The sequence below is a fragment of the Sphaeramia orbicularis genome, chromosome 21 (genome assembly GCF_902148855.1).
Source record: "Sphaeramia orbicularis chromosome 21, fSphaOr1.1, whole genome shotgun sequence".
NCBI classification, from domain to species: domain Eukaryota; kingdom Metazoa; phylum Chordata; class Actinopteri; order Kurtiformes; family Apogonidae; genus Sphaeramia; species Sphaeramia orbicularis.
Genome location: NC_043977.1, coordinates 34,028,195 through 34,051,126, shown reverse-complemented (window position 1 = coordinate 34,051,126; position 22,932 = coordinate 34,028,195). Strand labels below are relative to the sequence as shown.

The 22,932-nt window shown below is 38.4% G+C and overlaps 1 protein-coding gene across 1 annotated transcript in view; it reads right to left on the bottom strand.

Annotated features, from left to right (window-relative positions):
• nalf1b (NALCN channel auxiliary factor 1b) overlaps positions 1–2,776 on the bottom strand; it is a 117,884-nt gene extending 115,108 nt beyond the window's left edge. Inside the window, exon 1 of the mRNA XM_030125306.1 lies at positions 1,412–2,776. Within this exon, the coding sequence (XP_029981166.1) occupies positions 1,412–2,161 (750 nt within the window). The 5' untranslated portion in view covers positions 2,162–2,776. The remainder of the gene's footprint in view (positions 1–1,411) is intronic.
• Between the last annotated feature and the right edge of the window lie 20,156 nt (positions 2,777–22,932).

The window sequence follows — 22,932 nt, the reverse complement described above, 5'->3', positions numbered from 1 at the left end:
GTCATAAACTACACTGTATACAGTTAATCCATCACTGATTCACAATGCTATTCCTGGAGTAACCCCACACTGCCTATTTTCCATGTCCCCAGGTATGTTTGAGAGAGCTCATGAACACAACAAGAGCTCATAAACACCCCTGATTAATTCAATCAAGTTTAGGCAGAACAGGGAGATGAGGTGTCAGTGCAGCAGACCCTCCCACCCATACATATAAATAAACCCATAAATATTGGTCAGTCATATTTTAAATAGCTATAAGTTAATTTTATAACCAACATGTGTTGCTATACTCATAAGAATTAATATGGTTTAATCATGACAGCTTAAAAACAGTTTGTCCTCTTAGAGGGCTTTTGCAGGGCTTTGTTTCAGCACCATGGACAGCAGGCATGGGAGACTGCACAGCCAAGAAGAGTCTCTACAACAGCTCAGTGCACAACAAATGAAACAGACAAATATACATTACAAAACACACATCCCTAAAGCATTATGTGTTATGCGTGTATATGCTAAATTTAGGGGTCAATATACATGTAAATCCTTTTCCACTTTAGCATGTTTAAGTTTGATTTGGGCTACAGTTAGAATAAGGTTAAGCAGGATTAAGTTAAGTATGTTGTGCCAATGGTGAAAGTTAGGTCAAGTCTGCAAAAAATAAAGCCAAGCCTATGAAGTGTCTCACACAGCATAACCGTGTATTTGTATGTTGAGTGGTACATACATGAAGAAAGCTGGGATTGTGTTCTGTTGACATTACATACTATATAAGTCTGAGTCCTACGTTATATGCCTACCATGTCATTAGCGCAACAAGCAAACTGGGAACAATACAAACCCTAGATCAGTTGCAGAAATCACTTGTGTGCTGTAAAGGACATTGAAATAAGCACCACTCAGCTGCTCTCTCCAATCATCTCATAGTGTGACAATGAGTGCCTGGCCCTTCCTCCAAATGCCAAAATCAGTTCTAAAGTCACAGTCACAAAGTGGACCTTAATAATAATAACAATAATAATAATAATAATAGTAATAATAATAATAATGATAATAATAATAATAATAATAATAATAATAATAATAATAATAATAATAATAGGTTTGGGCTTAGAGAAATGAAAAGAAGAGAAAAGAGAAGGAAAGAGAGGAAAACAGTTGCAGAAGTCTGTTGCCTTGCCCTCTCATACCCCATGCCATCTTTACTCAGAGCAGCTGTGTGCATGGACAAATCCAGATAGGTCAAATGATGCAATTCAGGCACCAGTGGACTGGGCTCTGAAAAATAAATACTATCATACTGACAGATATGCCCAACGGTTGCCATGACAACTGTGAACCCACCCCCTTTGATGCACTTGCATGTGTGCTTGTGCGTGTGCACGCGTGCGCGATCCGACCTCCTTAGTCCTACCTTGCATTCCTCCATGCATGTCCTAACTGAGTATGCATCCGTCTCGTATTTTCGAACCAGCAGCTCAAACTCCCGGTAGTTCTCCGCCGCCCTCCGGTCAAGACTCTGATAAGCCCTGACACACTCCATGCATCCTTGCAGATCCTCCCCCGTGGTCATATCCAGGGTGCAATTCAAAGACTCGTTCACACTCGTAAACCCGTTAAACAAATCCAAAAGTGAGTACGAATTACAAAAAGAAAGGTACAAATCGCTCAGATTCACGTACGCCAACTGTGTCCCGTTTTCCCCTCCATCGGAGAGGCCCCGGCACACGGTCTTCGCGTCCGTGAAAGTAAAGCAGTCTTTGGACAGGCTGTCGGGGAGACAGGTGTCCATTCGCCACAGAGGTTTGGTAGAATTCCCTATAAAAATAACATCTTGCTTTCTGGCGAGAAGGTGGGGGTCAGGTGTTGTTGGGATAGGATGGTGGTGGTGTTGGTGGTGGTGTTGGGAGTTTGTGTACTCGCCCATGTCCGTGATTGCAAACCCCTCGTCCGACCGCTTGTCTCGGGTTCGCGTCAATTTCGCCTCGGCGCAGAACCACAAGTGATCAGAGAGCAGGACGGTGATGAACAACAGAGAGGCCAGCGACAGTCGCCATCTCTGGGCCCGCTCCGACTCAGTAAATGGCTTCTCGTTCTCTCGGGGTGCAAACCAGTATTTTAAGCCTTCATCATGCTGCCGACGCATCCAAGCACCCCTGGTCATATTTTAGGAAAGTGCTGCCCTGGCCGACTCCACCGCGGGGGCTGCTCTGCCACAATACTCATTGACTTTGGGGGGGATGGACTCCGGTTGGTTCTCCTCCTGTAACGGTGGGGTGCCGTGCCTCCGCCGGGTCCAGGGCGCTCCTTCTATCGCGCCCGCAGCAATCGGTGCTATTCCGATCCAATTAGCGCGCCCGCACAGATTAAGCTTCGCGCTGCCGCATCCCGGTTCTCCATGGCTCTCCGGGGGGAAACGGCGTCCTCTTTGACCGCATGCTCCCCTCTCCTTATCCTTATCCCTCTCCCCGGGTTTGTTCTCTGGTTGGGAGCGCAGGCAGACCAGCTGTTGCGAGCCTCTCGGTGCTGATGCTGCGCGTCTGCCTCCGTTTGGTTTGCAGATTCACTTAAAGGAAAGCAACGAGCCCCTTTGAAGCATGCAGGCTGGTTTCTCTGTCCCGTACCTGAGCGGAAAGCTTAGAATCCTTTCTCCCGTTGGCCATTGTCATCTTGGACCGCGGTTAAGTTGCCGCCATGTTCGTCTTGAAACACTTTTTCGGAGAGCTGGGTCTGTTTGCGTCATCTCCATCGTTGCGATAGCTCCATCGTTGCGCAGTGGCGGAGCAGCTTATTACCTATAGCCTCTGCACGCACGGACACACACACACATGCGTACACACACAAACACGCACGCACGTATACAAGTCTGGGGAGAGAGAGAGAGAGTAAAACACACACACTCAAAGGGGGTTAAAGCTGTTATCTGCTCTTTGTGAGTTGTAGTCGCCAGATTTTGTTTTGGCAGAGCACAAACACACACTTCTGGCGACATCTTGCTTTTGGTGCAGGGTATACGCAAGTCCATTCAGAAGAACAACATTGCAGTTAAGACATCACTCACTGTTTCCACATAGGCTGTCAGTTAATATTCACATATCCTACCCACTAAATGTTTGCACACACATTCTGATTTGACATTGTCCTTTTCTGTGTTCATTGTCCTGACATGAATGTAGGAAATTAAAACTACTCAGGCGTAAGCTCCTGAAAAAGTGTTAAACAACTGATAAGATTTATGAGTTTAGACTAAACAATATGCTCCCAGATGAGTAGGTCCTGTTTTATCAGCTGTGTTATATTTGGTCAGTATACTTTAAAGCAAATTTGAGAAAAGACTTATGGGTACTATATGTGTATGTGTATGTGTGTGTGAAAGGGAATGAAATGGTGGTGGTTATTTTTTAATGGGCCGAACATAAATTACAGAATTTATCCTCATCCTTAAAAATTACAAATCATTGTTGGCTTGGAGAGCAACCAGAGAAAGGCTTTAGTGTTCCCTAATGTTAATGGGCATAATATTGGAGATAAGACAAGAGATGATTACCTGATTAATTTGTGATTAAAACGGGGCAGGAGGCAACTTATTCTCTAATTTAATATTGAGGGAAAAATGGCTTCACAACAAATTAAATGACACAGGCAGCAATTAAATGAAACCGTTGCATACCGCTTGAAATGCTTGTTTGGAAAGCCACTGAATTACAGCACCATGGACAGCTCAAGAGTGCTAGAGTTATATCTGTTCATTATCACAGAGGTCTACTTTCTGAAACTGCCCTAAACGCAACAAAGAGGTGTTTATAGCCAGTTGTTGGTGTTGATGAAATCACACTTTTTGTTTGGTGTGCCCTTGGGTTTTTAGGCTTCAGCAATGTTGTGTGAACCTAACACCTAACACAATTGCTGCCAAAAAGCTTTTAAATCAAACCGCTTTTCAAGGGCAAAGTCCCTACTGTTTTGTTGCACAGAGTAAAGTGAACAATTCTCCCGAGGAGTATTTTCTGATTTATCACCTAATGTCAATAGGCTATCACAAAAGGAGATGTAATCTGTTTGATGTTTGTTAAACCTCAGGGGTGTTGCTTGCAGTTTGGTGAGAGTATTAATCGGAAATTAATTGAAAATAAAATGAAACCTCGGATGGTGTTATGGCTAACATCTGTGGTGTTGTTGCTAGGGGTGTTTGAATACTCATCATTCATCACTCATTGCTCTCACATATTATGTCACTGCAGGATGCTGTGGCCATGCCTCGCGGGGGAAGATGTCCTATTTCAACTAGGTTTGTCTAGTCTGCCGTTAAATGTAGTTGCTCGATTTCATGCTCTGTATTTGACCTTAACTGTAATATGTGTGTATGTGACCCTGCTTCCATCTGCTCAACTGATAAACATATGGACAAAGGGACTTTGCTAGATTCTTGTAATATTATTCTCAGATCTGCAGTTTGATTGGTTCGTGGTGGATGCCAGATTGATGTCAGCACCTGAGAGGTGGCCAATCAACAACATACGGAGTGTGTGGCTGGCACAGCAGAGAGTTGTCAGTTTCTCACCACCTCCAGCACTTTCCTACCTGTATGTTTGTGTGTGTGTAGGAGATGGAAGTAGTGTGAGGGCAAGAGTGAGACAGAGTAAAAGACACAGACCCAGAGAGAGGGAGAGAGAGAGAAAGAGAGAGAGAGAGAGAGGACTATGCCTGTGAGATGAATGCAGATTGCTGGCCCTTAAATCTGGAGTCATCTCTGTAACAGTAAGGCCTGAAGGGCTGGCAGACATGACTCATCCACTATCCATGCTGGAGAATGTGTGGCGTCTGTGTCATCTCTGAAACGTCTGTACATACATGTGCGAAACCGACTGTGTTCCCTTAATGTACTGACAGAAAAGACAATTGTCACTGTTCACAGCCTTGCCATAAGTTTATCATTCAGTATCAACAAGACTTTTGTAGCTATTTTTACATGATTGTCCTGTTTGACTTGAAACTTGAAAGTACTCTTGTGTCATTCAGATCCACCACTGAAATCTATTTTTTACAGATCTATTTAAAAATGCTTTATAAACAAATCCAAAATAACAAGTCTGGGGTCCATTACTTTTTTAGTGTTCTCTTTGATGCTCATAAAATCATGATTCCGATCAAATTCCAGCTATAAAAAGCTATAATCGGCATTATTATTCTCATGAGTCATACAGTAAATAGGCTGTCTTTGTTTAAAAAAAAATCATTCACATTCACTCAGAATTCTTTTTTCAGTCTGTTTTTTGCTTCTCATATGTCAAGTGTGTCTCAACATCAGTTTTTTTTTTTTTTTTTTTAGAAAACAGAAACAGGGATCAGGGCAGAGTAGGCTCCTTGACTGGACCTCCTGACAATCAGAGAAGGAGGAGCAAGAAGAGACAGGTGACATCATCCAACTGTCCACATGGCCATTTGCCAACTGGTGTCAGGTCTATAACCTTCACACCTCCTACGCATTGTGTCAGCATGGAAATAGGCCTTTTTATGCGAATATGTCACAGTATCTCTGTCTCTCTTCGGTTCTCACTTTACAGCAAGCTAAAGGATACCTGCTGTCGTCTTGTATATTCATTCTTGTGCAAGTACTTTGCTGCGAGATGAAAAGATGAAAACCAAGCTTGGTGTTCTGGTTTTATCCCTTTTCTCCTTTCAATGATTTGATAGCATCTTGCTTCTTTCCTCACCACCATAATCCCCTTCTTTCCTTCTTTTTCCACACGTTTTGTGATATGACTTTTTCTTAAGCTCTTGCTTACCATGATCCTGTCATTCTTTTTTTTTTTCCAATTGAGTAGCTCTAGCTGTACCTTTTCTCTGTCTGACGTCAGAGAGAAGAAAGAGGCAGGTTCATAGTCTCTGAATGGTAAGAGAAGACAACGCCCTCAGCCTTGATTTATGGATTGACAGGAGAAGTGTGACTTAGTATGATTACACTGAGATGGCCTCCACAAATAAAAAAGTACCAGTTGATTTAGATAGAGAAATGAATCTAACTAATGCTTGCCTAGAAGGTAGCAGCTCAGCACAGAAGTTATTACAGAATTATTCAGCAAATGACTTTGAACACTCAAAATATCCAGGAATTGTTCTTTTTTACAGTCTTACATGTGTTAGGGATGGTTGGTGGTGTTATAGTAGCAGGTTATAACAAGAATCTGGTAGAATACAACAGAATGCACAAATGGCCACGGGAATCAAGACATGTTAGAACAATCATGGTGATACCATCATGCCGTCCAACCTCCCACACCACCCTGCACCACCCCCTGCTCCGCCTCAGGGTTTTACACTCTTTATCGATTGGATCACCCTATTTCCATTCCAGGAATCCCTGAGCTTCTTATCAGAACAGCTCACTTTCCCAAGGACACTGCCCATTCCCATATCCATGATCCCGGATTCCTGACCTATATATTCCCAGTGCTCGATTCAGAGTTGTGTGTTCACCCTGCCTCCAGCTTCAAAGGAAATGGCCTGTCAGAGAAGGCAGCTTTTGCCCTGGTAAGTAAACATACAGAATACAAATACATGGTAGAGTTCACAAATACATGTGTTTGTTTAAAAAAAAAAAAACAGCATTATCAATGTTTTAGTGTTTACTAGTAACATAAAGAGCTTTTTTAAGATATAAATACCATACCTGGGAGTTTTAAGAATTAGGTTATTTTTACTGTATGAATTCATAAAGACCCAAACAGCCACCGGTGACCAAAAGCATCTATTCACCTCTAATGTTTAATAACTGTTGATCCACTCATCCTATCAATACATGTAAATAATCTGTGTAAAATGTAGTTTGTCATCTTTTCATGGTCATCAGATATGACCCATTTGGACGTTCAGAGGCTCCGTAGTTACCGTGGAAACACCATCATCTTCTACAACATTGATTCACCAGTAAAACCCATGGAGTCGGATCAGTGACAGTGGTTGGAGAGGCTTGTTTTTACATTCATTCATTGATATATTTGCTGAAAAAGTCACTTTTTTTTCAGTTTTCTGTTGCAAAATAATAAGATTGAATTTACTCTGAGTTGTAATAAACATCCACATGATCTGTCAATTAAATATAAGGAAAAAAACATGATTTACACTGAAAAATGTTAAAATGTCTCCAAACCCTAAACAAGATGATTGACAATAAAACTACGAGTCAGTTGTATTATATGAATGTATTTATTGTGTTTTATATGTCAGCATTACTTCTCATTATTTATTTTGCATTCAGTACATGATGACTTATTTACTTATTATACTTCATTTTAATTTTTATATTTATACTCATATATACTTTGCATTTAATGTATTTTTCCCCAAAAATGTAAAGTACCCCCTGGGCTTCTTCCATGTACCCATGGAGGTACGCGTACCTCCATTTGGAAAAGATTGTATTAGTGCATGTATTTGGATGGTGGCAGGAGAGAACCCACACAAACACAGCGAGAACATACAAACTCCACATAGAAAACTCTCTAGTGTTGGAATCAAACCTAGGATGTTCTTGCTGTGAGGTGACAGTGCTATCCGCTGCACCGCTGTGCCACCCTAACCAGCTACAATCACTGAGAAAATGTGTTCAGAGGAAAATCCCTTTAGTAATATTAGTAATATTAGTAATATTGGTTGATTATGGTTTGAAATCTCACTGTGATACATTCATTTCTGGAATGTTATTGAACGAATGCATGAATGAATTGTTTATTTGGTTTGTGCATCAATCATTGCACTTAGTACAATAATTATAATAAACATAAAAACCAAAAACCAAATAGGCTAAAGGCAAAAGCTTATTTTTTGCCTATCCTTTTCACCTGATGCACTGCTTTCATTAAATTAAATGTGTACTGCATCCAGCATTCACATAATAACAAAAAAAAATCAACAACAAAAACATCATCTCAACTTAATATTCCTGAAGGATTTTACACTTAAGGCATTTTTTTTAAATGTTGTTAAAGAAGTGAACAACTTAAGTCCATTCCATAATTTTTCTTTGTCCTGCTGTAAAATGTCATTGTGCTATGTTTTCTTCTGGATTCTGCCACTGTAACATCCCATCAGTAACCAGCAATCTGTAATAAATTTCATAAAGACACTGATAATATGACACAGGGGCTGATGGGACGCTTTTATTTGTATTGTGTTTTGCATGTAATTCCACACTTTTTTTTGTTTTTTTGTTTTTTGTTTGTTTTTTTTTTATCTTATTTTATTGTGTTGGGTTTTAAAAATCTACACAGATATCTGGAAAATGTAAAGATGTACAATATTAAACTCATGTTCAACCCATGGGCCTGTTTGCTCCAGATGGAGGGAGCAGACCCCTGTAACATCAGCTATAGCTCTAGTGTAAACAGCAGAAGGCAGGATTTACAGGAACTCCAGGGCTGAGACCACAACTCCACACTCCAGCAGAGAGAGCTGAGGACAAGCCTGAAGGGTTTTTGTCACTAAACACCCCTACAGTCAACAACAACCTGAAATGGACCCATACTATTATTTATCACTCTCTGTTCCTGTCACCTCTGAGTTCTGTTTTCATCCAATTTTACTGACTTATAAATAATGTTTAACTAATGCATATCTGCACCTGCACAGAGCTTTTGCATTATTTCTCACATTTCTCATCTGATCTGAGCTTACATAAAATTTTCATATGTTCTGTTTAACATGCAAATATATAGAAAACCTTGAATTTACCATTATTAATGTAAAGTATGGTAAAGACTCCACGTGTGTGTAAGGAAAATGAGCCTGGCATTTCTAAATGCATTTGGCTCTTGCTAATCTGTGCTGTCTAAGAAAAGCACCTCCTGATGAAAGGGATATGTCTTCCCCTGGATCCAATAGGAAAGTGGGAAAAAAAAAAAAAAAGCATCATGCTGCCTTTGAAGAACTGGGACTGAAGTCAAATCCTGGCTAACATGGAATCTGAGCTGCTTCCAGTGCTGATATCCAGTCACCTCTCATCCTGTGTGAGTGGTGTGTTCACTGGAATAAACATACAGCTACTACACAGATTGTGCCTGGGATGGGGCTGGAGGGAGGCCAGTACAGCTCTGCTCCAATCCCCCAGCCTCATCACTTCTTCCTTCTCCGCCTCTCTTCTTCCTGGAGTGTTAGTATGCTGAGCCTTAGAACATAACCAAGCACTCTCTGTCACTGTGTTTAAACACAGCTCACAGGGCTAATCACGGCGGTCCATACCAATTTCTTCCCTCCATTCTCTGTCTTACTCATGTCATCACAGTCTTACTGCGTGACTGCAAATCTGATCACCAAGAAAAATGGGTTTGACCTGACAGAATATATCAACTACAAGGACTTAGTTTACAATCATTTCTTTTTTGTTGCTCTTTTATTATTCACCCAACTTAATTATGTTTTTTTTTTTCAACATTTAACTTATGTCCTCCTTTACCACCTTTCACCTTTTCAACTACAGGTTTGTTTGTTGTTGTTTTTTTGTTGTTTTTTTTCATTCTTTGTTTATTCGGAGTAGCAGATCATACAAAACTTCCCTTTCGGATACAATTCAATGTCCACACCTCCAATGTGAACAAAAGAGTGACGCTAATCCAAGTTTTTTAGTATTATATAGAACAAAAATAACAAGTGTGCGGGAGGGGAGGGCTTGCTCCGCTTCTTCATCATCAAGATAAGACACATTAAGGTGTGTATGTTGACACTAACCTGAACAGAAATATATATCATGTGAATGTTTTCACATAACCGATATATTTAATTCACCTCAATTATTGGTTTTATATAGCTTGTCCATTTTGACCAAATAGTGAAAAAAGATTCCTTTTGACCCTTAAAACTAAATGTCAGCTTCTCCAGAACGTAAATGTCCTGTATGATATCGATCCATTCTTCAGTTGTGGGTGCTTCAGGTGGCCTTTCTTTTTTTTATATTTTATTTTGGGGTTTTCAGTTCCGTTTAAACACAAAAACACAGAAACAAAGGCTAAGATGTGTGTAATAACTAATTAATTAATTAACTAGCAAGTCCTTACTTAACCCTTTCATGCACAAATTGTAAGAACCTTAATCAAGATTTTTTTCCTGAATGTTTTTATTCCTCTTTAGGCATGAAAAAACAATGTGATTGAAAATTTTCTAATAAAAAAAAAAAAAAAATAATAATAATAATAATAATAATAATAATAATAATAATAATAATAATAATAATAATAATAAATAAATAAATAATATTTAAAAAATGTAAAAAATAAAGTTAAAAATTTTTTAAAAAAACATAATACTACTACTAATAATAATAATAATAAATAAAATGTTTTTATGAACCTTTTTTTCATGTAGTTGCAAAAATGTCCACTTGGACACCATGTGTTAAATTTTTGAAACAAAGAAACATGTATTTACTGAAAAATTGTGTCAAAACTATGGGGGGGGGGGGGGGGGGGCTTGTGATTCTGGGGGGTTTATACTCAGGGGAGATCTACACAATGTTACCAATTCATGTCAGAAAAGATATGGAATGTGTTAAAACTTTAATAAAGATATGTTTTTTGTTTTTTTTTTAAATCCATGAATATATAAGAAAACAGCTGTAGAATAGCTGTCCGCTGTAGTGACCAGTATACATGAAAGGGTTAAAGAAAGAGGGGCAGATAAGATAAGATAAGATAAGATAAGATAAGATAAGATAAGATAAGATAAGATAAGATAAGATAAGTTGAGATGAGACGAGACAAGATAAGATAAGATAAGATAAGATAAGATAAGATAAGATAAGATAAGATAAGATAAGATAAGATAAGATAAGATAAGATAAGATAAGATAAGCCTTTATTGATCCCACTATGGGGAAATTTCACAGTTGACCGCAGCAACATACAACACACCATTGCAAGAGAAAGACAGGTAGAACAAATCCAAGAGTGAGAATGAAATACAAAGGAAAAGGACAGTCACTGGTATACAGCTATAATCCTTAGTCCAATCTAACTTCCTCCAAGTATGCGAGAAACGGAGTAGGTGAGGCCTTTCTAATCAGACATATAAGGTGGTATGTTCGGTGCATGAGCCTGTGTGACACTGTGCAGTTCTCTACTTAAGCTCTTACTCTGCATCATCTATCTCATCACACAGACGGGCCGACCTCAGATGACTTTGCAGACACACTCTGCAGTCTACTAGTCACGTGTGAATCTCTCCCTCTCTCCCTGTGGTGCTTGCTCTACTTCTGATCACAGCACAGATGTGCCACTGTAAATTCAATTAACCTGGGGCATGCTGAATGTAAAGACTGTGTCATTGTAAACTGTGTTATTTGCCTATTCGCAGCTCGGCTAACTACTCCATGAAAGCAGCACTGATATGAAGAAGGTGTGCCTCCTCTACAATCAAAGTCACAACACACACTAGTCATGACCTCCTTCACTGCTAAACAACATCCTCTTTTCTATCTTGGGCATTTATCCCTCTCTCTCCATCAGTCATGCCCCTCTCTGTGTGGCTCTGTAAATATCTGCCACAGACAGAGTAAAGTTCAAGAAAAGGTCTAAAGTGATAAATTCTGCGCTGCATCTGTCTACTGTGTCTCTGTGTACTAGTAGAGTATGAGAAAGTGCCCAGTGTATCATAGTTTCATCAGACGAGATTAAGACAGGGACAACATAATCCACTTTTTCAACTCTTTTCCATCAAGCATGTAAACTACCACTGTAAAACATTAAACACAACCTCTGAGCAATGATGCATGGAAGAACATCAATCCTCGTCATCCCACTATAGGCTCGCTGGAGCTGTGATGCATTGCACCATAGAGATGCTTGACTAGTTGGAAGGATAGAAGAAGAGGAGAATAAATGATATACTGGAATTATGACAGTAGTTAAATCAATCAGCTCAAGAAGATCGGCAACGTCTGATTTTTGTGAGCCCATTTCATCTTGTGCTGGAGCTAATTTATGGGGTCACAGCAGGGTCATGGCTGTAGATGTAGTGAAACCCTATAATCAAGCCAGGGACCTGAAGAACTACAGCCTGGAAGACATAAATCAATGGCATGAACTGACACTATATACTGCAGGATGGTGAACACACACTTACACAGTCTCCTATACATGAGAAAAGAGGACAAATAAGCTGTAACTCATTCATCCAGGCATCACGGACTGTCATCGCAATGCATACGTTGAGCGCAGAGCATGTTCTCTGCTGAATCCTTCAATTAACGCTGACATTTAAGGATATCTCCCCAACACACAGCCACTAGTGTACAGTACCTTTTCATTAAGCTCTTATTGTGTGGGCCTCAGGGGTGAGAAGGGGAGGTGACTGGGAATGAGTGTCTGCCTCTGTTTGTGTGTGGGAGAGGGCAACAGAAAGAAAGCAGAGACAAGAGGGATAAATTGTTGGAAATAGACAACAACTAAAAAGCCAAGTGCGGCGATAAAGGGGGTTGACGAGGACGAGAGGCAGTGATATATTGTCCACATTCGCGGGTCTAAACTCGTGTCTTTAAATCACAAGGCTCCCTGAGCAATGCCTATTACACTGACTTACTACAGGGTCATATGACTGAAAAAAAGGGAGATACAGTACGTTTATCTCGACATGGACTTGTATGTTGGCTCGACTTATAATCTTACTTCCTCTCTGGTCCCCACTCTCACAGTCATTATTTTTCTTTCCTTATATATGGCAAAATACTGTAGGTTACATTAGATGAATAACTACCAAATCATGTACCTATTGATTTGCAACTTAATGTGTTCACTTTTTTAATTTAAAATTTTTACTTTCTGGTCCTCCCGTGCTCAGTCAGTCATTTTATGTGTGTGTGTGTGTGTGTGTGTGTGTGTGTGTGGGGGGGGGGGGGTTGTAAATGTAAAGCACCATATGAAAAGTGCTATATAAATAAAGATTGATTGATTGATTAATGCGATTCCTGTTTTCTTGGACAAATGAATGGCAGCTCCGGTAACTCTATCCGATGTGTTTACGAGAAGTTTGCAAGTGGGCTGATAATTGGAAAGCCTGCGATATCTAATAAGCAGTGTTTGTTGCTTGAAGCCTTATTTGCCCCCAGCCGTGCTATTTCTCTTAATGACAACACAGCGCTGCAGGATGTGTTTAGAGCATGACCTGCTGACAAACACTGATGTATCAGCACATTGCCCTACCACTTGCATCACAAGAAGCTTAGTTTTCTGTCAGTGATATGGTGCACTACCAAAAGAAAATGTAAGATGAATTTGTTTAAACTTAGGTGATTGTTATTTTTAGGTTGTAATGTATTTTTGGGGAACTGTATTCAAAGTGCAGCTCGCAAGTCACATGGTAATTATTTAAAGCGATAGTCCTTTTACAGAGAGGAAGGATGGAACAGAGAAGGAAATGTTCTGTTCTATTCTGTAGTGAAATCCAAACTTTAATCCTCAAAGACCTTAACAGTCACCAGCAGCCAAAAACATTTACTGATCTAAAAACCTTTGAACCTCTACTACTATCAATAAATGTAAATATTTCAGGTAAAATGCAGTTTCTCAGCTTTGTCTTTTTTTGTTTTTTGGATGTTCAGAGGCTCTGTAGCAAACATGGAAACACCATCATCTTCTGCAACACAGAATCACTACTAAAACTCATATTTGACAAGTTACAGTGGTTGTAGGCACTCGTTTTGATGTTCAATTAATGATACATTTTGCTGAAAAAATCCCTTTTTCCTCAGTTTTCTCTGTTGTGATATAAGCTTTTATGGACATCTACATGATCAGTAACTTAATATAGGAAAACAAACCTGATTTTCACTGCAAAATGCAAAATGCAGAGGGAAATACTTAAAATTGTTGAAAGAAAAAACAACAAAACTATAAAATACTAATAAATTGTGATAAATCACCACCATGAAAACAAGTCTATAAGTCTTTAAGGCTTAATCTAATATTACAATACAGACATGAAGTGAACACACACTTACAGGTTGTGTGACTGTACAACAATAATTAACCTTTACAAAAGTAACCATCATCCGACTTTATCTTTAATTTTAAGCTCTTAAAGTGTGTTGTGATCTAAAGATGTAGCCTCTGTCTTATTAGAACACACTAAATGCTTATTTTAAAACTATGAGTATTAACTAGGTTTACAAAAATTCCTAATCTACTGTATTATTTTTCAGTCAACTAACATGCTCATACTCACATAAACCCATATTTTTTTTTGTACACATACACACACGTATTAAATGAGAAATGAAAGATGGCCTTTCCGTCCCCACAGGATAAAACAGTAACCTTTAATCTGGACCACAACCTTGTCTGTTTCTCTTGGCGACCACAGTCTACATGTCCTTCTGTATCAGCTCAGTCAGGGGTGATCTTCCAAAACAACTCTAACCATCAGTTATTACTGCTCTGACTGACCTCCGCAAAGTGACTAAGCTTTCTCTAAACTGAGTGAATTTGCAGCTATCTACATGACCCTAAACGCACTCAAATTCATACAGTCAAACTACCTTTAGAAACCACCTCACTTTACTCACACAATGTGGCTGAATTTTTCAAGGACAGTGGATTCTACTCCTCTGCAGAGACCAAAGTCTCCACTGGCTAAACTGAACACATTGTAATTACAGCATGCCCTTGATATTACACCTTTTTAAATGGAGTTTGCTGCTAACACTTTTTTCGATGGTTGCACCTCCTTTAAAAATGAATGTCCTTCAGAGGGGTTTACTGTGGTTATTCAGGTGCTCAGGACCCAAGTTGGCTGCATAACTATCACTTTTTCAGAGGTTAATAATGATGATGATGAAGATGTGGTAAGAATGATAACAAGGTAACAGTGCCTGACAGCTGAGGTCAAGTAATACTTAAAGGTTCAATATGTACATTTGTGTGTGCATGTGTTCTCTCATGAAATTTGTGCTGGACTGTGTATTGTGCTGACAGTTGATCATTTGCTGCAGCCGACTGTGGGAGCTTGTGTTGTACAATGTTGCTACAGTTTTGCACAGTGAGCCCCGGTGGCTGCACTGTGGCAGAAAGTGCAGAGGTGCTGCAGAGGGTGATTAAGTCTGCATAGAGGACCATCGGGTGCAGCTTACCACCCATAAGAGACTTTTACATCACCAGATGTGGGGAGAGAGCCACCTGCATCCTCCATGACCCCACCCACCCTGTGCACAAACTGTTCATCCCCCCACCCCCTGGAAGGAGGCTGCACTGCATCTGGGCAAAAACATCCAAACCAAGGTTATAATAGTTTGGGATTTTTACCTCCGCCAAGGAGGTTATGTTTTTGCCAGGGTTTGTTTGTCTGTCCGTTAGTGTGCAACATAACTCAAAAAGTTATGGACAGATTTTGATGAAATTTTCAGGGTTTGTTGGAAATGGGATAAGGAAGAAATGATTAAATTTTGGTGGTGATCGGGGGTGGGGGGGCCCATTTCCAACAAACCCTGAAAATTTCATCAAAATCTGTACATAACTTTTTGAGTTATGTTGCACACTAATGGACAGACAAACAGACAGACAAACAAACAAACCCTGGCAAAAACATAACCTCCTTGGCGTGGGGGGGCCCACGGGGGGGCCACGGGGGGGCCACTGATCAGCCTTGGCGGAGGTCTGCACTCTCCGAGTGCTTCTAGTTCATTATACTTTAGTTTTATTTAGATTTGACGTTTTTTTTTTTTTTCTCTAATTCAGTTAGTTTTAATTCGTTTTTAGAGCAGGTTTGCTGGTTTTTATTAGTTTTCGTTATTTTCTAAATGCTTAGTTTTAGTTTAGTTTTAGTTTTTTTTATATATCTTTTCTCTTCTTCTCCGTCATATTCAAATAAATCCCAGACAGGACTCTGCTGCTTTCTCCCAACTTTAGTCTCCATGTTTCCAGGTAGAGAGGGGATGAAAAGGCGACTATAAACCACAAGTGACAAGAAGTGACGGACCGTTAAATATCATATGGTGCCAGCAGCTAAAATTGCTTGAGGGAAATAAATCGATTTCATATGAATCCATTGACAAAAAACGAAAACTCAGGGAATTTTATCCATAATTTTTATTTGTTTTAGTTAGTTTTATAAGCACACAATAAAGTTTCGGTTAGTTTTCGTTTTTTTCTTTTAATTATAGTTTTTATTTATTTCAGTTAACGAAAGTGTTTTTTCAATTCTCATGTTCGTCATTTCGTTAGTTTTCGTTAACGATAATAACCTTGAGCCAGACTGAAAAACAGCTTCTACCCGGATGTAGTCAGACTGCTGAACTGCTCCACCCCCATACACCATACCCCATACACTGCCTCCATAGACCACAGACCATAGACCACCACACACCTTCACAGAACCATGATGCTGCCAAGTCACAAATGCCACTTTATGTCATTGTTGCTTATGTTGCTGCTACGTGTGCCATCACTTTAACTGTACTACTGCTATATAGTGTGAAATTTTGTACATATTAACCCACAAAGACCCAGTGCTACTTTTGTGGCAGCTCCCAAATGATTTTTCCCTCAATATTCAACCTTTCTTAAGTGATTTATCATCATTTACTGTAATATCAACTACTTTAATTTGCATTTTTTTTCAGTGAAAATCAGTTATTTTCCTATGTTTCATTTAGTGATCATGTAGATGTTCATAAAAGCTCAGATTAAAGTTGAGGGTTATTATATCAAAAACAAAGGAAACTGAAGAAAAAGTAACTTCCTCAGCAAAAATAACAATAACTGAACATAAACCAAGTGTGTCCATCCACTGTCATTTAACAAACTCCATGGGTTTTACTGGTGAATCAATGTTGTAGAAGATGCAAGTGGTTCTATGTTCACTACAGAGCCTCTGAGAGTCCAAATGGGTCATATCTGACGACCATGAAAAGATGAATAACTGTATTTTACATCAATTATTTATACATATTAATAGGTTTAGTGGTTCAGAAGTTACTAAACATCTTACATCAGTAGATGATTTTGGTCGATCCTGGATGTTTGGGTCTTTATGGGTTAAGAAGTTATTTTATTATTATTTTTACTCTTTTTTTTTTTTTGCATATTTTATAGTTGTTTTTATTTTACCCTATTTACCTTTTATATATTTTATTTTATATTTTATTCTTTTATTTTCTGTGCCACAAAACCAAAACCTGGGTAATTATATTTCGTTCTATCATGTACCATTGATCGAATGACAATAAAGCTGAGTCTGAGTCTGAAAAAGCGATGGACTGAGGAACATAAGGAGTTTTATGGCTATAACAACTCAGTTACATAGAAATTGGTGGACAAACTGTCAACTGAGACAGTCGTTAACATAGAAATTGATTTAGCTAGTGTCAATAAATGTCAGGTGTCATATGCTACCTAGTGAGGTTGAGGTTGTGTTATTTGTGACATACACATGAGTCAGTCTCTAGCTCTGTGTTCATATCCATAAATTTATCTGTGTGTGTCCACTCAAATTCTTGCCATCAACAACACAGATGATGTTTGTCTATTAAAGATATTTTTATTATTATTATTATTATTATTATTATTATTATTATTATTATTATTATTATTATTATTATTATTATTATTAATAATAATAATAATAATAATAATAATAATACATTGATTTTATATAGCGCTTTTCTAAGTACTCAAAGACACTTCTATTTTTATTTTATTTTTTATTTACGCCTTATTTAACTGAGTAAATCATCATTGATATTAAAATCTCTTTTCCAATTTTACATTTTGTGTGAAATGACTCAGTGGACTGCATCTCTTGTTCCATGTGATAAACTACACCAACAGCCCCCAACACCTTACCAGCCATTGCCTCCACACGTTTCACCTCGTGAGTGATGTGAAAAACTATTAAAAGAGGTGAAAATAACTAAAAGTCTGGTCATATTGATGCTGCAGACACATTGAGACATTGAGACAGTGGCAATGACATCACTTCTGAAATTTTCTGATGTGTAGTCGCTCAGTCTATGTATTTTTCTGAGATAAGGTCCCATGGGATTCAACCATAAGGCTATTTATGATGTAAATTAAGGACACCCATGTTTCTATTCTGTTTCAAAGCAAAGGTAAATGATAACTGTTTTTCTTTCTTTTACTCTTGCTCTTAGTATTGCAACAACTTTGTTTCATTTACATTACTGAATATTTGAAAATGCTGAAAGCCAGATCCACATGACAAGACTTTTATTTAACTAATAAATGTAATTTTACTCAAACACATATTTATAACTGGTTAGTGGTCTCCTGTTTTTTGCAGTAGTTTATTTTGTAGGGATGCAGTCGCTTTCTTTCAATAAAGTTACCAAAAAATCCATAATAAATTCATACATAAGTGTTTTAGTTTACAACCCACAATTCAGTTCAGAAACGTTACTTGATGAACGAGTAAAAAGTAAGTAAAATGTATTTATATAGCACTTATCACAGAGAAACCTCACAAAGTGTATTATAGATCTAAAGAATACAAGACAGCAAAGCACAAAAAAAAAAAAAAATACAAAATGCTTAACAGATTAAAAAACAAAATACAGCAACAAACAAAAAGAATACAAAGTGCAAAAATATAAAATATAAAATTCTAAAATACCCACTAAAATCAAGGAATAACCATAAAAGCAATAGAATAAAGGTGCATCTTAAGATGCCCCTTAAAAATGTCCACTGAGGCTGCAACATCCAGCTGTAGTGTTGTCTTGTAAACTTTATAAGGTTTCCAGGCAAAGTACAGAGATTCCAAGAAATCTTCGGTCTTGTAAAGAAATGTTTACATAATGTAATTCCCCCTCGATCCAAAACTTTTTATTTTTACATTTCTATTTCCTTTGTGGCTAAACCATAACATGTTAATAATAAAGATTTAGAGATGCAGGCTCTCGCTGCTTCCTTTATTCGTAAGCTAATTACTTCCTGTCTACATCAGAATGAAACTGTTTTGTCTAACTAGCTCTAAACCCTCAGAAGGCAAACATACAGTGCATACTTCCCCAGATGTCTACCTATTATTTTCAGTTGAAGCCTGGTGGTTGCAGTTATCTCAAATGAATCCTTTAAACCATATCACGCCTCTCAAATTTCTTAATTTGGTATGTGATGCTGCCACTATGGAGACTATTAAATGGTCTTGAGAGCCAAAGAGGATTTCTATAAGTCATGCTTTCATCTTTATTTCTGAAATAATGACTAAGTGCTAATTATCTATCCTGACCATCAGAGTAGGTTAGCCAAAGACCAGGAGATTAATGATGGTTTCGATAACATCATTCACACACTAAAAATGCTGCCATTATCACACCATTCACCCTAAAATGCCCCATGTATTTTGGTGAGTACACTAAGTGCCATAATGAGGGATATGAATAGAAAGCATTAGGTCCTGTGAAGGATTGATAGTTGGACTCAGCTCATTTCACAAAGTCCAGGACCTTATCTCATATCCAACTCAATTAAGAAATCATTATATACTACTTATAACACATTCATATCATAGTTCCCTTTTTATTACATGAAGGAATGACTCTAGTTTAGTGTGGTTCATTTTTTTAGCCTCCAAATCCTACCCTTTATAGTGACATATCCCACAGTTCAACGTCAACCTGACACACACGAACGTGCATTCACAAAAACCTATATCTGCAGGTTAATTAAAATGATAGATATCATCATAGTTGTGACACAAGGTTCATTTGCATGGGAAATATGGATAATGTAGTCTTTGTTAAATGTCTGCATCTTCACTGCAGGAGGTCTTTTAATTGCTGCCTGAGACACGCAGCAATTTCTACCCAATTTATTCCTTAAAGGCATAGCATGTAAGGCACACTTTGCCGCAATGCTCACAACACCAGGTGGGCTTGACCATTTCACTTAGCTGATTAGGCCATCACGGTACAATGTACAATCCCATTAAACCATTGTGGTGGACACAAGAATACAAACACAAGACTTGCAGCGGCTAATACAATATATATTTATGAATATATAAAAACACAAAAAGGTAGTCCAATGGGATTAAAATTAAGAGTTTCCATTATGTTCTGTAGCTGTTCTCTTCAACTCCAAGCAATGCTCTGTCTCCAAGGTGACAACACATTTACATTGTAGCCATGGACACCACATCTATCACGTAGTGCATGGCATTCACTGACTTGCAATTCAAAAAGGCATCTCTCATGCTCATGTCAGATGAGAGCAACTGTGTCTTTCACAAAGGCATAGCAAAAATGCAATTAAAGTAACTCTTAAACATTAAGAGGCGAAGTCACTGTACCAGCTATTGACAGAAAAATCAATATGAATCAATAGCTTAGCTTCTGCAAAAAAGCTGAGTGCTATTTCTCATTTTATCAGTGGAGACCTTGGTTCGCTGTACAATTATACCCTGCTGCTCTATTGTCCCTCGGAGGCCATTGGGCAGATAGCGTGAGGTGAGTGATAAGTATGCCCTTTGGCCGGATGATATGACATTCGCAGCCAGGTCATCACTGTCACTAGTCATCCTATAGAAGCTGACTCTGTATTATTGAGCTGAGGCCCTCCAGCTGTTTATGGTGCTATATCTCAAGTAATTGAGTCGCGGGATAAGAGACTGGAGCCGCAGTGTGGAAATAAGCGTGCATGTAAGTTTGTTTGTGTGTGCCTAAGTGTGTATATAATAAATGTTTGACTGACATGTCAAATGTAATTGAGTTGAAGATAAGTGAGAATGAACTTGCCAGCTGTCAGTCTGTTATAAACTGAATCTATTATAACTCAAACCCCTACAGACCAAAGACTATACGTTGGTGTGTGTGTGTGTGTGTGTGTGTGTGTGTGTGTGTGTGTGTGTGTGTGTGTGTGTGTGTGGCCTCGTATGCCAGTCTTTGTGACAACCAGTTTAAGCTTTTAATCACTGAAGTGTAAACCTGACCTATGAAATGAGGACATCTGGCTTGTCTCACCCTGTTTAAAAGTTCAGATGGTTTTAGGGTTGTAATTCCATCAGGAATGGAATTACACAAGGACAAGGGAGAGTCCTCACCATATGTGTAGTGTATGTGTAGTCATATATGTAAAGATTTAGTCAGTGATATGGTCAGATAATAATAATTTATAATAAAGACAGTAAAATTGTCAATTTCAAAACTAGAGGAAGGGATGCAAAGTAATCTCAGAATTCTCCCTAAGTACCCACAGAATATTCAATGACATTCCCTTTTTCTAATGTTGTTTGTTTTCATATCCATATTTTATGTTATATACCTGTTGTGAAGCACACTGAGTCTGCCTTGTGCATGAAATGTGCTCTATAAATAAAGTTGAATTGAACTGAATAAAGCAGAAGCATAATAAAGAACTAGCTGCTTAAATTTGAGCTGGCTTAAATCATTTGAGATGGCCAGACATGACATGAAAGGACATGAGAGCAGGCTACTACAACCAAAACAAAACATGAAATTGGAGATGATCATAAAGTTAATCTTTTACTTATAGATGATTTGCTTCAAAATATTTAAACAAAGTGCTTTTCAACAAAAATGATAATAAATATAATCTAAAAAATATCTGCTCATAAACCAAAACCTTGAGAGCCATTTTTTGTTTGAATCCAAGCAACAGTGCAACAGCCCTCTTGTTGCACGTGATCATGTGTGATTCTGAAAGGCAAATGTTGGATATAATAGCATTTATACTTCAACATCAATGCATACATAGTAACCTTAATGCTTTCATATGCTGACCACATTTCAAGAGTATACTATCTTAACATACTTTTAATCTTGGCATGATGCTTTTTTTATCCACAAAAAGAACAGAACATCATGCTCCAGCTGAGGGTTTCTGTGCACCTTAGCACCACAGAATCAAATCAACCAACCTCAAGGACAGAGCTGAACGGCCAACAGCTGTGCTAGACTGCACATAATCTGTCTGCCTCCTCCAAGGTCACACTGAGTGTGACCAAGATGTTAAATACAGCAATGCCGATAGACAACTAAGCAAGAGGCACATCAATAATATAATAATGTGTATTTTAAAAGCCTTTTTGTCTCCTTATCACTTGAATTAATGAAAACTATGATGACATGAAAAGTCAGTGCTGCTACTAGTACATCATTAGGCTGCAGAAGTTGTGTCTCGTTTATTTATTTTGTTGATTTTATATGTACCACTTAGAGCTCTTTAAATCTCACTTAGAGTCATTCTCCAGAGTAAACAGGAACTGAGAGGAAAATTGTGTGAAAGTTCACATTTGTACCCTTTCATTCAGCATCCTGCATGTAGCCCCCAGTGTTATCACTGTCACATCTACGGTTTGTGAGCTGTGAGATGTATCAATTCTGACTGCAACAACAGAGCAGACACACTTTTATTACTGTTTTCCACTTGTCAGACCAGAGCTGTCACTCAGTTCAATTGGATCTACTTTAGATCATCCTCTGATCAATAAATTAAACAGGCTTTGTCTCTGAGAGCTACTGATCTTCCACTTCCGTTTTATGTGTCTGCTATGATTCCTGTAGACTACTTTTGCAACACCAAACACACAGGAGAAAAAATAACTTCCTGTATTTTTAAGCATGAATAACTGTCATGCTCCCCTGCAGCATAATATGACATTTGGTAAAACTGATGTAGAAAAATCTTGCAAGTTACATCAACTGGGGTCTTCCAATATTTTGTTAAACAGTCTCCAACCATTGCATTTTCTTGACTATATCTTCTCTAAGAGCAGCATCTTGTGGGCAAAAATCATATAACACACTCAATGGTAAACTTCACATCAAACCACTGCAATAGTCTCCCACTGCATCGTGTTGAAAATCATTTATTAATGAGATATTGGTATTTATGGCTTTGGTTTTTATTATCGTAATTAAACGCACTGGGTCTTGTTGACATAGATAATCAGAAGGTTTGAGCGGAACCTTTATTCTGG